Source organism: Lissotriton helveticus, chromosome 6 (assembly GCF_964261635.1).
Source record: "Lissotriton helveticus chromosome 6, aLisHel1.1, whole genome shotgun sequence".
In the NCBI taxonomy this organism is placed as follows: Eukaryota; Metazoa; Chordata; class Amphibia; order Caudata; family Salamandridae; genus Lissotriton; species Lissotriton helveticus.
In genome coordinates, this window is record NC_136067.1 from 1,099,621,115 (window position 1) to 1,099,635,466 (window position 14,352).

At 40.0% G+C, this 14,352-nt stretch overlaps 1 protein-coding gene across 1 annotated transcript in view; it reads left to right on the forward strand.

The window, feature by feature from the left end:
• Positions 1 to 14,352, forward strand: part of LTBP1 (latent transforming growth factor beta binding protein 1) — a 1,223,697-nt gene that overhangs the window by 960,676 nt on the left and 248,669 nt on the right. Inside the window, exons 20-21 of the mRNA XM_078648754.1 lie at positions 558 to 680; positions 12,923 to 13,045. Coding sequence (XP_078504880.1) covers positions 558 to 680; positions 12,923 to 13,045 — 246 coding nt within the window. The remainder of the gene's footprint in view (positions 1 to 557; positions 681 to 12,922; positions 13,046 to 14,352) is intronic.

Sequence of the window (14,352 nt, forward strand, 5' to 3'; positions counted from 1 at the left end):
GAAATGTAATATAAAGTTAACTAATGAACTAGTATTGCTTGGTATAGATCATACTGCTACCCGGCCTAGACCAATTTCTTATTTCCTTTTTTTATGCATGGCCGCAATTAGATCCTGTATTACCAAAGAATGGATTAGCCAGGATTCCCCCACGTTTTTCATGTGGCGGGAAAAATTACTATTTATGTTTAATATGGAATCTGCTATTTATAAACTTAAGGGGGGTTTCACATTTTTCAGTGATTTGTTTCATATTTATTTATTATTTATTTATTTATTTAATATATTTATAGAGCGCAGAACCTGTCACCCAAAGGGCATCCTGGCGCTTTGATCAAGAAGCCGTGCACTGTAACCGCTCAAGCCGTTTTGGGAAATAGATGAGTTTTTAGCGCTTTCCTAAACGGAAGATAGTCCTTGTGACTCCTCAAGGAGAGTGGCAGGGAGTTCCAAAATTTGGCCGCTGCCACACTCATATGCAGTGGCCTAGACCTTCTGGGTTAAGAGGTATGGGTTTAATGTTGTTGCATGTTTCTCTTTGTACTCTTTTCTTGAAGACATAGACGAATGTCAGGATCCTACAGTCTGCACGAATGGTAAATGTTCCAACCTGGAAGGGTCGTACCTGTGTACCTGCCACAAGGGTTACGAGCTGAGTGGCGACAGAAGACAGTGCCAAGGTAAATGTGATGCTGTAACATCTTGATACGTCACTTTGCGTTTCCTCCTTTAAAACAAGCATTGGCAATGTCCATAGTTCTGACTTATGGATGACAGTGCCTTGTGTGCCATTGCTGGGTTTAGGCAGTCTGCAAGTCAATATACATGCACTTTGGTATTTAACTTTGCACTCATGTATTTATTCATCCATCCACTGACTCATTCTTGAATTAATCCACCGACAAAATCAACAACACATGTTTCCACAAAGGACACTGCTCGACTTATCTGCGTCCACCAGCGTGAATTATTTAATTTAATGGCTACAAATTAAAGCTCAATGTGTTTCGGTGGTCCTGGCTCATTGTTCACGAGTGATTTGGTTTCACATTCCAGCCATTTTTTTAAATGACACCACGTGTTTTTTTCAATAGACATAAAAACCATGAAAAAAGAGACAGGTTTTCCACTCGGGGTTTAAACATATGCAAATAAACATGCTAATTGATATTTCTATTGTCCGGCAGGTTACCACTTTATATACACAGAGAGAGAATTGGTCTATAAATGAAAGTAAACACAATCACTTAAATACTGCTTTGTGTATGTGCCAGAGTCAGTTTTAACATTGGTAACTTTATCAACTTTGTGTTAACAATCCATAAGGAGTTTAAGCCTTAAACTGTCAACATCATTGAGCTGAAAAACACTGAAGTAACTTGCCGTAATTAATATATATGTGTTTTAATTACCAAACATTTGCAATCTATTATCAAGTCATATCGCCCTAGTGGGCTGCTTTAAACTTTGTGCTACTTTCTTCATAAGAACCAATCAGATTCAATTACAACTTTATCGACAAAGACATAACACGCTGCAACTATATCAACAGAACCCCATGCTGCCACATTGTACATCACAATTCTGCCCCAGTGGGCCAATTTATTTTTTGAATAAATAAAATTTAGAAAAAAATCTAAATAATAGCCTTCGTCATGTGTCATCAAACGAACAATTATATCTTGGATCGTCTCCACGATGTGTGAATTATGTCAATCTTACAGAGATACTTCAGTATACACCCTCCTGCTAGATAAATTAGCACTCTTGCTTCTTATTGTTTCTCAGATCCCGTAAATCTGTACAAAAAAAAGAGATTAATAAAATGCATTAAAACACTTTTTCTCGCAGTGTTGTTCTTATCGGTCATGAGGGAGCAGTACTGTTCAACAATCATAAGTATTGTCAGAATTCTCAGTGATTACCCTTAATGGACTGCTCGCTCTACATCCATATTGTGCCCTGAGGGAAAGAGTGTGTTATACTTTATAATAAATCTAGACACTGAATGTCTCAGATCTTGTTCTCTGTGTTATCGGAGAAAACAAAACCATTCACATTCAAAGCATTTAACCTGTAATTCAGACTATGCCTTTTATGCCTTGAAAGGTCCATGTGACAAGTATTACATAGGCATCACAATACACAAGGCAAAGAAGAGGGACCATGAACATTTACGAGCTATCACAAAAGAGGATAATAAGTATCCTATAGCTCGACATTTCAAGACTTTCCATGACAAAAACACCAACTTATTGTACTGACTTTAAAATGTACTTTTCAGAATCAATGTCAGGCCTGCTGCCTTCATCATAACTTCTCATTATAAATAATCTGGGCTATGTCCTCTATCATTGGCTTGTCACCATATCCAACTCAGACATACTATTTTAGTCATAAGCCTTCCCACAAGGCAATCAGGTATGCTGTAATAAAATTGCAAATAATGATAAAATGCAATATAAAAAACAATATAAAACCCTGCTAATAGAGCCTAATATGGATTACAATAGTGTAGATTGTCTATCTCCATGTCTTGTTCTGGTGGGTCACCAACAGCAAAATCCTTCCTACTACGATAATCTGTGATATTCCATGTAACAAAATACCCGCCTATAAACTTCAGCACAGTGTAAGAGTAAGCTACCATTAAACACCTGATGCCTTTAAAACATGCTTTTCACAATAAGTAAGGTCTGCTTACTTTTTCATTGCATTTCATTATAAACACTGTTTAACCAACTCTGTAATATATCTATTGTGACCAATCTTTACAGTTGTTGTGTGTCTGAACTTGCGTTATTATGTATTGACTGTGCAAGAGACAATTGGCTCCCATGTTCTTTTGCCTGTTATTATTTCTCTTTGTCTGATTTCTATCTTCCCTCTTACTATTTGTTTGCGTTTTCTTGGTTAGGTACAGGCTTGTACCCTATCCATTTTTATACTTGACCCTTGTGGTCATTGAAATCGCTTTATATACTGAATAAAACTTCCTTACCCGGCTGGGTATTGGAAAATGATATATAGGACTGATTCCAGACTATAATTTTATTGTATGTTGCAAATATTCACCGTAGGACCTGTGTGTTCTAAAATAAATATTTCATTATAAACAGTCACATCTAAGGAATTTGACAAAACGTATCCCAGTGAACCAATAAGGGCTATAGCCTGTACCAGTGGCTTGACGAAAGTATACAACACCGGCTTACCGAAGTGTACATAAAGTGACAACCATCAGGCATACATTTACAAAATTACAAGTATTTACAAATTTACAGTTGGCAAACGAATATACAATATTATTACCAAAGAGAGAGTAAGGGTATTTTTTAGGTACCTACTCCTTGAACCCCTAGGTTGATATGGCAAAAAACAATGACAGGAGTAGTCCCCAAGACATAAAAAATTAATAGTCCAAGAGCAAATTAGAGATGAATAAGTGGAAGAAAAAAAGAAAAAAAGAATTCATTTCTTTATTAAGAAACCCCTCACTCACCGACCTAGTCGGTGACATGCTTCATCATCGGGGCCCACCCAAGTGACGGAGTGCCAATTAGGTGTGCTGCGACGCCTGCAATTGCAGCGGAGCTGGTTGTTTTTGTGTAGTGAGGGGTGAAGAAGTGAAATTATTAGTGAGGTGAATTAAAAAAGTGAACAACAGATGCTCCTTTTGAACTATTTATTCTGGAGTCCGTGTCACCTGATTAAAAACAAGTGTGATACTACTTATGGTGTTATTGGCCATGTAGTATCTGAAAGTGGTTAAAAGAAAGTGGTCGACATGTTTCAACCTGTTATAATTATCGGTTTTCTTCAGGACCAAGATAGGAGGGACGAGAGGTCTGCACACGCTAAGGTGCACCCTTCTCAGACCCTACAGTGTAACTCCCGTGTACTCACGGTTATTCGTTCTATATACAGCATTCTGTGTAAGAACCTGGAGATAGAAACATAAACATACATGACACGATCATGATAATCTTCCATTTATGTAAATATTCATCTCTATTATTCCAAAGCACTGTGGTCAGGCATGCAGGAGTGTGCACTAACAGCATAAGTATTATATTGCTAGTGACAGATGGTAACTCATTGTATGTGTTCCCAAGTAAATTCACAGAAACACCTTTAATTTTTCTTTTTGTCAAGTTACCATAGTCAATGTGGTTGCTACTCTTATGAGAACACACATTGTGTTGCAAAAGAGAAAACAAGATACACATGCGGCGAGAAAAACAGGTAGTCTAAAAGCAGTACAAAAAGCTGATTATGCCAAAAATAGGAGGAAGGGGATGTTTCATTACCCTACCAATTGTACCCCCAACAGGAGCAATGACTTACTTCTGTGAAGTGCTAAATGTGCCTCATGGACATCGCGGGTGGCTGATCTCCGAGCGTTCTGCAAAAGGAGAACAGCCATACATCCAATGGTTTAAAGTTGTGTAAAACGGCCCGAGTCAAATATTCGACTAGGGAAAGAAAAACCTTCTCTGCATATAAGTGGTTCTATATGTCTTACTTGTCGGTTGGCGTCAGCCCGCCATCAACCTAGTCTTCCAGCGCGGTGTCCCGATGTTAGTTAGACCCGCACTTCCGTGTATCTTATATTTTGATTGGGCTCACAGAGCACGTGACGCTCGTGGAGCCGATCTTCTCATCTCATTGGGCCCACCGTAGCACGTTGTTTCTGTGTAGTCGGTCATGCAAGGGACTGAGTTAAAAGATACAATTTTTTCGAGTATCAGGCTTACTTGGTGCATGATAATAGTAACGCCGATCTCGTCATCTCATTGGGCCCCGTGGCACGTTATGTCCGTGTAGTCAATCTTGTGAGGGACCATAGGTAAAGAGACAACACTCTCCGCGCATAAGGGAAACCCGATTTTTTTGAGACAAAAGTTGCAACTTTATTTGTCTTGACACAATGCTTTTGGCCATGTGAAAAGATTTGGACGTTTTTTTTGGGAGTTCTCTTATTAATAATGAACTTGATTGTATGCACTAACTATATGGACACAAGAGAGACAGTTTTTTGGACCAAACTACAAAAAACATATAGTTAAAGAGAAAATGAGGCCATATTCAGATGTTAACTATTAGTTCAGACAAGGAATTATATTAGAGCAGCACTCATTTGTTTCTCACAGTGGACCATGGGATATTATCGTTTAATCCAGAGATATGTGTCGATAAACGATATATCCAACGTTGTTCCTTTTCAAAAAGGCGACAGTTGTTATTGTCGCCTATTGGTAATTGTTCAATTATTGTCCATTTTAAGTCATTTGTGGTGTGATTGGCTGACAAAAAATGTTCTGTGAGTTTTGTTGCTATTTTTTTACATCTAATGGAACTCCTATGTTCACAGATACGCTGTTTGGCTTTTCTGCCGGTCATTCCCACATACTGTAGTCCACATGGACAGGTGATTAGATATACTATATTTGTACTATTACAGTTTGTATGTGTTCGTTGTATCCAGGTCTCACCATTCGTCAGTTGCAGCGTTTTTGTTGTTTTTGTTAAATGACAAACGCTGCAGTTGCCACACGGATGGTGTCCTGTTACTTTTGGAAGACCCCAGACGCTCAATACATTCGGCTGTTGTGTTACGTTCGATTTTTTTGGTCGGGTGTGCACCAGAGTGTCCTTGATGCTGCGGGCTCTTTTGAATGAGAAGAGTGGTTTCTCCCAATGGAGATTCCCGGTGTTCAAAATTTTCCAATGTTTTTTAATAGACTTGGTTACCTTGTTGGATATGCTGTTAAATGTTGTGACACATGTTAGTGGCGGTGACTCCACTGTCTTGATCCTGTCTTCCAAAACAGCTTCTCTGGGCTGATTGCATGCTCGTTTTTGTCCTTTATTCAGGATATGTTTCGGGTATCCTCGCTCTGATAATTTCTTTGTCAGTTCTTTTGCTTGGCATTTGTAGTCGTCCAACTTGCTGCAGTTGCGTCTAAGGCGGAGATACTGGCCGTAAGGCAGATTTTCTTTTAAACTCCGCGGGTGGAAGCTTTCATATCTTAATGCATTGTTCTTTGCAGTTGGTTTTTGATATGTTTTGGTGTGTAGTGTTCCATTTTCTTTTGTAATTTCCAAATCGAGGAATACCATTGTCTTGCTATCCACCGAGTGTGTGAATTTCAAATTTTCATCGCAGGTGTTTATCCAAGTAATGAATTCCGTTAGCCTTTCATCCGGTCCTTGCCAAATGGCAAGGACGTCATCAATGTATCTTTTCCAAAAAACAATATACTCTCCATAAGGATTGGACTCTGCTAGTATAAATTGTTTCTCGAAATCGAAAACATAGAGCCCCGCCACGCTGGGAGCAAACGTGCTTCCCATCGAGGTCCCCCCAGTTTGCAAAAAGAGGGTACCCTCGAACTCAAAAAAATTCTTTTTTAGTGCTAGAGCAGCACATTCTAATACAAATTCTTTTGGAACGTTGTAGGGCCAAACCATTTCTTCCAAAGTTTTCTCAATACTTCCAGTGTCTTATTCTGTGGAATACTGGTGTAGAGACTTTCGATGTCAAAACTCAGTAGTATGGTTGTGTCATCTACTCTGATGTCATTGAGGAGGTTTAACAGACTCTTTGTGTCTTGTAGGTAGGTTTCGGTGTCCTGTACCATTTTTTTGAAGAAAACATCGCAATAACGTGAAAGAGGTTCGAGTAGTGAGCCTATGCCTGAAACTATAGGTCTTCCAGGTGGAGGCAATTTGTTTTTATGCATCTTAGGTAAGATGTAAAAATATGGAATTCTTCCATCGCTGTTTCTAAGAAAGTCAGCCTCTTGTTTGGTAATGTGGTCACTTGTCTCAGCTAGCTCAATTAGAGTTGCAATTTCTTGTTTCAGGTCTTCTGTGGGATTACTCGTTAATCGTTGATAGTTTTTACTATCTGATAGTAAGCGGAGGCATTCAGTCTGGTAGTCGGATTTATTCAAAACTACGATTCCTCCCCCTTTGTCCGCCGGTTTTATTATTATGTCACCGCATTTCTTCAGATCTTCCAGGGCGCGTCTTTCTGCATTGGTGGTGTTGCAAAATAATTTTTCTTCTTGCATTCGTTCTACGTCATTGAATACTGCAAGTTCGAACGTTGATATTTCAACCGGAGTCGTACGTGGGGGGGGTTGAAAGGTGGATTTTTTTTCGCAGTGAAGTATCAGAATCGGGTCTAGTATCTGGTTTTTCTGGATTCTTTTCGAAAAATGCCTTAAGCTTTAATTTTCTAAAGAAATCTGCTAGTTCGCAGTGCAAGGCAAATTTGTCAATTCTGGCTGTAGGAACAAACCCAAGTCCTTTATTTAGTGTACCCAACTCTACATCAGTTAAAGTTCTTGAGGATAGGTTTGTCACTAAGTTTTGCTTGTCGACGCCTGCGCCGTCTGTGTTTTGCTCCGCGTGTAATTCCCCACGTTGTCCTGCTCCTCCCAGTGTACCTGATTGTTTCCCTTCCTTCTTCCTCTTCCTCTTCGTCCCATCCCTAAAAAAGGAGGGCGAAAGGTGTTTTGGTGAAACATTGGTGGTGGGTAAGGAGGCCAGCCATATCCCTGGAACTGATTGTGAGGATCAAAAGGTCCCATAAAGTTCCCAATTTGCGATGTGTCAAACTGTTGCCAGTGAGGTTGTCCTCTTCCTCTGCCCCTTTGTCTATTTTTGTTACATCCATTGCTTGACCCACTGCTCACCGAACCATCATCACTTGATATATCAGAGTTTCTCTCTCCCTTTTGAGGTGGCTGGAAATCAGGGTCAGAATAAGGATAAGTTTTGACAAAGGAAAATTTCTGTGCTTTTTGTTGAGATAAGTTTTCTTTGTATTCTGTTAGTTCCTTATTTATCTCTTCTAATATTTTTTTGTATCCAGTGATTGTAGTTCTTATGTGGGTTTCTGTTTTTTGTATCTCGACGAGGATGGATTCTGATAGTCTTAGAGCCGTTTTTATAATTAAAACTATCCAGTCATGGGTGCAGTGCCATGCTATCTGCGCCCAATCACGTCTGAATGTGGCATCATTAAGAAAAATTCTTGGTGCATTCGTGACCAGCAGGCCTTTTGGGGCCGCGTTGTTCGTTAAATATTCTCTTAGGATCGTGCTGTGTAGAATGGTTCTAATTCTGTCTCTCTTGAGTTCGGAAAGCTTTTCCCAATCTGTTGTTTGTGCAATAGTTTGCGAAATATTGGCATCAGCAAAAGCAGAAGTATCAGCAAGAATAGCCTCTACCTCTTCACTGCTAAAGGACAGACCCTGGTTCTCACCCATGTCTATACCCGTTATGTCTCCTTGCAAATTGAGGAAAGAGATTAACTCTCACAGCTGTACGCTGCCTCGTATATTATTACCAAAGAGAGAGTAAGGGTATTTTTTAGGTACCTACTCCTTGAACCCCTAGGTTGATATGGCAAAAAACAATGACAGGAGTAGTCCCCAAGGCATAAAAAATTAATAGTCCAAGAGCAAATTAGAGATGAATAAGTGGAAGGAAAAAAAAAAAAAAAAGAATTCGATAATTATAACAGGTTGAAACATGTCGACCACTTTCTTTTAACCACTTTCAGATACTACATGGCCAATAACACCATGAGTAGTATCACACTTGTTTTTAATCAGGTGACACGGACCCCAGAATAAATAGTTCAAAAGGTGTTTTTCGCCAAACGAATATACAACCCTTCTCAATAGTGCCTAACAATATGCATCACATTGAAATTTTACTCACAGGCTTTGTCAAAATGGGCTAGCAACATGAAAACCCTTGTCTGCTATGGTAATTTGTGAGATTACGTGTAACCAAATACCTTTCTGTAACCTGTAACATTATGTGAAAACAATCCACTGTTATCCACCTATTGAATTTATTATATGCTTTCAGAATAAATAAACAGAACAGTGGCTTCCTCGGGGGAAGCTAATAGCCTATGCAACAATAATTAAGTGGTCTAATAAAAGATCAAAGTTCATAAAAGACCAACTGTTTTAATAGTTATACACATACTTACATGCACATGTATGTGCAGGTATTAAACATATACATACATTGATGATAACTTCACTAAAGTACATGCAATTGTACAAAAGACACACACAGTAGGCACTCCAATTGAACGGTGCAGTTCTAGTGATAAGTGAAGGATGATGAACAATGGTGCCCAGTGTTACATTAACCAACAGAATGATGACTGAAAAAACATAAACCTTTGAAGGAACCTGACTCAAAATGACCACATAGGTTCCATCATTAGCAAAAAATATATCTAAAGTCAACATATATACGTCAACATTTCAACCCCTACAAGTACACTTGAATTGGGGTTTTCGTCCGGACCATACTGGCAGACACGTCACACAAAAGATCAAGTACATAGAGATTTACTTCTGGATATTAATATATAGTTTTGTGGATCCAACGACCAGAAAAGATCAATAAACGTTTCCTTGAGAGTCGGGATACAGGTGCCAAAGCTGCCTAACACTGTATCTGAGGACACGATCTACCTGATGAAGAACCCGATTTGGTCCTGGTGCAAGTATAAGCTGTGTCACAAGCAAAAAAGGGCTATATAAACAGCCTTTTTAGTTCAACAAAAAATTTGACCCAATCAATTCCTGTACCCTGGTGAACCAACATGTGGGTGCAGCCAAAACCACTCTCTCAGGAGTACTCCAAAAGCTCTTATTTGTTGCTCACATAAGGTCAGGAGACAACCACTCTGTTAATCCACACCTAAAATCCATGTAGACTAGTGTAGCCATGGAAATCCCATAACGGGCTTAAACACAAAACTGCACTCTGAAGTCTAATGTGAATGATAGAAGGGGAGGGACCTGGGGCTGGAGTACATTCCTCATGACTGACTATCTCCCATCTGTGCTGCTGCCAGAGAAAAACACACATAAAAAAATCTAGTCATGTAAGACACTTTAACAGCATTACAGTGCCAGGTTTGTACCCCCCCAAGTTCTGTCTCAGGAAGCCATATTGCTGCAGGTAGAGGCATCTGGATACAAACATAACACAGCTGTTTGAAGGGGAAGCCACTTTTTCTGTGGAAGCTCACAACTTCTGCCCAGCCAAATCAAGTACTCCTGAAGGTGATGCAGGGCATCTTCCACGAACTGGGAGATATTTTTCCAATATTTTTGTTATCCCTTAGCACATACAATGGAAGTGCTTTTGTGCGTTGGAGATTCTAGTATGTATATCTCCTGGTGATTCATTATGCCTAGAGTGGCGCTGGGGACCTCTGTATGGCTTTCAACCACTACCTCCTGCCTTGAGTTCTAAAGATCATCACTACCTGGCCCAATGCCAAACTAGTGCCACTAGATTGGACAAGGAGATTTTGGTGCCCAGATTTCCTGGGCATGAGCATCTGTCCACCACTCAGGCTGCTGCTCCGGGAGGCTCTTTTAATTGACGCAGCAATGTAGGGTCCTGCACCCGGTCCTGCTCAATGTTCATCTCTATGCCTGGTGATTGAGCTGCAACAGTTGACTGCATGCAACCTTCCTCCTGAAGTTGTTTATGTCATGCTGGCAGCCAGGCATCCGTCCATGAAACCATTATACACCTTCCATTGGAGCAAGTTAGTGGTTGGGTGTGGTACTCAGAAGATTGACCCATTTCAAGCAAAACTATCCAAAGCGTTGCTTTTAGTGTTGTCCCGAGCTCAGCAAGGACTTGATTTGAGCATAGTTAAAAGTTATTTGTCTGCTCTTTTGTGTTTTTTTGCTGTTGATGGAACAATCCTCTTTATTCAAATCACCTGTTGTGATGAGCTTCTTCAAAGGTTTGAGGAAAATGTTACCGCCTACACATTTCATTATGCGTCAGTGGGACCTGAACTTAGTTCTTGTATTCCTATTGTGTACTCCATTTAAACTACTGCCCATCTGCCCATTGTGGCTTCTCACTCTAAAGACGGGTTTCCTCATCACCATAACACCAATGCAGAAGTTTGAGTGAGCTGAAAACTCTCTCTGTCAACCCACCTTACTTTCCAGACATGCTAATGTTGAGGATATGAACCTCCTTTCTTCAAAAAGTGGCAACTCCTTTTTACATTTGGCCAACCCTCACTCTCCCGGCATTCTTCACTCTCTTTACCCCTTTAGAGACGAGAGACACTCCATTGGCCAGAACGCAAAAGAGCTCTCAGTTTTTGCATTGATCGTACCAGAAAACATTGTGTAGACGATCATCCCTCGTTTGCATTTGCAGAAGTGAAGAAGGGCAGAAATGTGCAAAATATTACAAATTCTCTCTGAATTGTTCTCTCTATCAAAATCTGCTGTGTACTGGCTAAGAAGCAGCACCCCTGAAGGCTTTTGGGCTCATTTCACCAGAGTCAAGGTGGCTACCACTGCTTTGGCATGCAGAGTGCCTGTATTGGACATTTGCAAGCCTGCTACATGGGCATCACATCACATATTCACTAATAACTCCGTATGCATGATTGCATATATATCAGACCTGGTGCATTCTCTGCATATATGAAGTTTGAGACATAAGGCTTGGCCTAGCAGTTCTGCATACACCTGCAAATAAACATAAGCCAAAAATGCCAAAAGAGCATCTGAAGCAAACCATGAAGAGCCTTCTGACAAGCACAGCTCAGATATGCTTACGTCAGCACTATTTAATTCTAAATAAAATTAGGCTAGATGTGTTCACTAAGAGATATTGTGACCAGAGGTCGTTACGGAAATGGAGTTTGTTGCGGTGGCTGAATGTTAAGAACAAAAGGTACAAGACATCTGCAGAGTACTCTGTAAATGCATTTTCAGAGTCAGTAGTGATGTCCTGCCATCTTGTTTTCTCATTGTGCATATTTTCAGCTTGGCAGTCATGTTACATGTAGGCACAATGTGGCGACCACCTTGGATGTATAGAAAATAATTTTCCAAAACCACTGAACATAATTTTCTCTGCTTCCAAGGTGGCCAACACGTTTTGTCTACATTCAATGTGCCAACCATTTTAGAATACAATTCAAAGATGGCTGCCCATTGGCTTGGGCTTTGCCAGTCAAATGTATACATTTTAATAAGCAAAGGCTAAGCCAATAGGGATGGATAGCCAGCATAGAGAGAGAGAGAGAGTCAGGGAAGAGAGAGCGAAAGAAACACTGAGCTTCAACGGTGCTCGGTGTCAGAGGCAGAGGGAGTGGGACAAAGGAAAACAGGCATTGTAGTTGGGAGAAAATATGATGGCTGGGAATGTGGGGCTAGAAGGACAGAGGAGAGAGGAAAATAGAAAGCATTAGCACAAAACAGAGTCGAGAGAGAGTGAGAAAGCGGGAGAGATAGAAAGAGGGAAGAGGGAGTAGGAGGTGCACCCCAATTAAGGGCTAAATCACTATTGGCATAAAAAGGCAGAAATAAAAATGGTTACTTAATGCCAGCCGTGGAAGGATGCACTCAAACAATCTTAATAAGCTTGAACTCTAAATGCTTCAGGGAATGGCAAAAAACTAGAAAACAGGGTTAAAGCCATTGAATCCAGAGCAGGAAATTGAAATAGACAAGAAACTCATCAAATCTTGAACAAGGGCAGATCTTAAGCCCACTTTAACAATATCTTCAGATATCATCATAGCTTCTGAGTTTTCGGCTTGCACATACATAAGAGAACAATCCACTCGTATCAAGGTGGAAGTAAGTTCCAAAGTTTGAGGGCCTTTTTTTAAATGAGGAACCTTCGGTTTGGGTGTGTCCTAGCCTCTTACCTGTCAAGACCACTAAAGATACCTAGTGTATGCACTATGTATTTTGAAGGGGACTAGGCGGATTACTTAGAGGGACATAAGTGATGATAGTTAGATTATTGAGCCGCTTGTTTAAATCCACTGGACATTAGTGTATCCATTTGCTTTTAAACAGCTTGATTTCCTTTTATTTAGATATTGATGAATGCCAGCACGGACAATTGTGCACTAACGGTCAGTGTGAAAACTTAGATGGCTCTTTCAGATGCACCTGTAGCCCGGGGTACAAACTCAACGCCGCCGGTGATCAATGTGAAGGTGAGTATAACCCATCCTGTGAAACGATGTGTTGCCAGGATTGTACTATGGAATATCAAGCATAGGAATATCACAGTATCAGAATATTGTGGACAGAATATGGAGGGGCAAGATATCAAAAGGAAAGTGCAGATGCTGAAAGTGTAGATCTACTATTCTTAACATCTTGTAGAAGTAAATATTGTCACGTTACCTATCTGTTGAGTTAGGTATAGAAAATCTATACTTACTTAGCTTTCAATATTTCATCCTTGATATTCTGGTCATGATATTTCGTGCGATTGAGATTCCCATATCGATATTCTGGGGCACACCGTCTCCAGCTGAGAAACTAGTTTTTTTCTTTTTCATATAAAAAGAATGATTTATTCAAAATGGACTTCTGAATTTGTATACTAACTAAAGGATTAAATAAGGAAATCATGTGGTTAGTCCAAGTTGTTCCCCTTGGGCTGCTATGGATACAAACACCGGTTAGAGTTCAAGGCAAGCGCTTCTAGATTCAGTACTACTCCACCCTGCATGGTGAGCTGTCATACAATTACAATAAAGACCTTTGCTACAGAGAAAGCCATGCTCCCATTATGTCTGCAACCTGAGAATATGTTGGCTTGGCTGAACTGGAATGATGTGTTTCCCTTACAGCTGAGGGACGATTCACTTCAGTCTTGATTACAAGCCAGTCATATTAAAGCCTCTCCTACAATGATTAATTTGTAAAAGAATAAGTGCTGAGACCTACATTTTTCTCAGGACCAGCTGACTTTGCTGAAGATCATCAGGGTTACCGAATCACAAGGCTGTCCAGTCTTGATTCCACCTCATCTCTCTTTCATCCACCTCCATACATCCCCTGCCCATTTATCTCACTCTTTTGTATTCCTGCTTTCTCCTATGTCACTGTTTTTCCTCTTTTCTGCCTTTCTCTCTCTCGCCCTGTTTCAGAATTTGAAGATAAAAAGTATGTACTGGTCCCACAATTACAGTGCCGGTGGGCCCCATTTGCAAACACTAGCTCAAATTAAGCAATGCCTCTGCCATGTTGTGTTTTCAGTAGCATGTGGAAATACATACTGAAAGAAATTGACTGCCAAAAGAGCCTCAAAATATTTACTGTCAAAACATCTACCATACATCATTTCCTCACTACTGCTAAACTGGTCTGCACTAAATCTCACTATTTGCAACAGGTTTTCCTTCATTTAGGAATTTAAATAAAGTTAACAGATTTGTAAGGAGAAATTTAAGAATTGCAGATGGTTTGTCCATAAAGTGATTTGAGTCATTATTTTTGCAGTCAGTTTTTT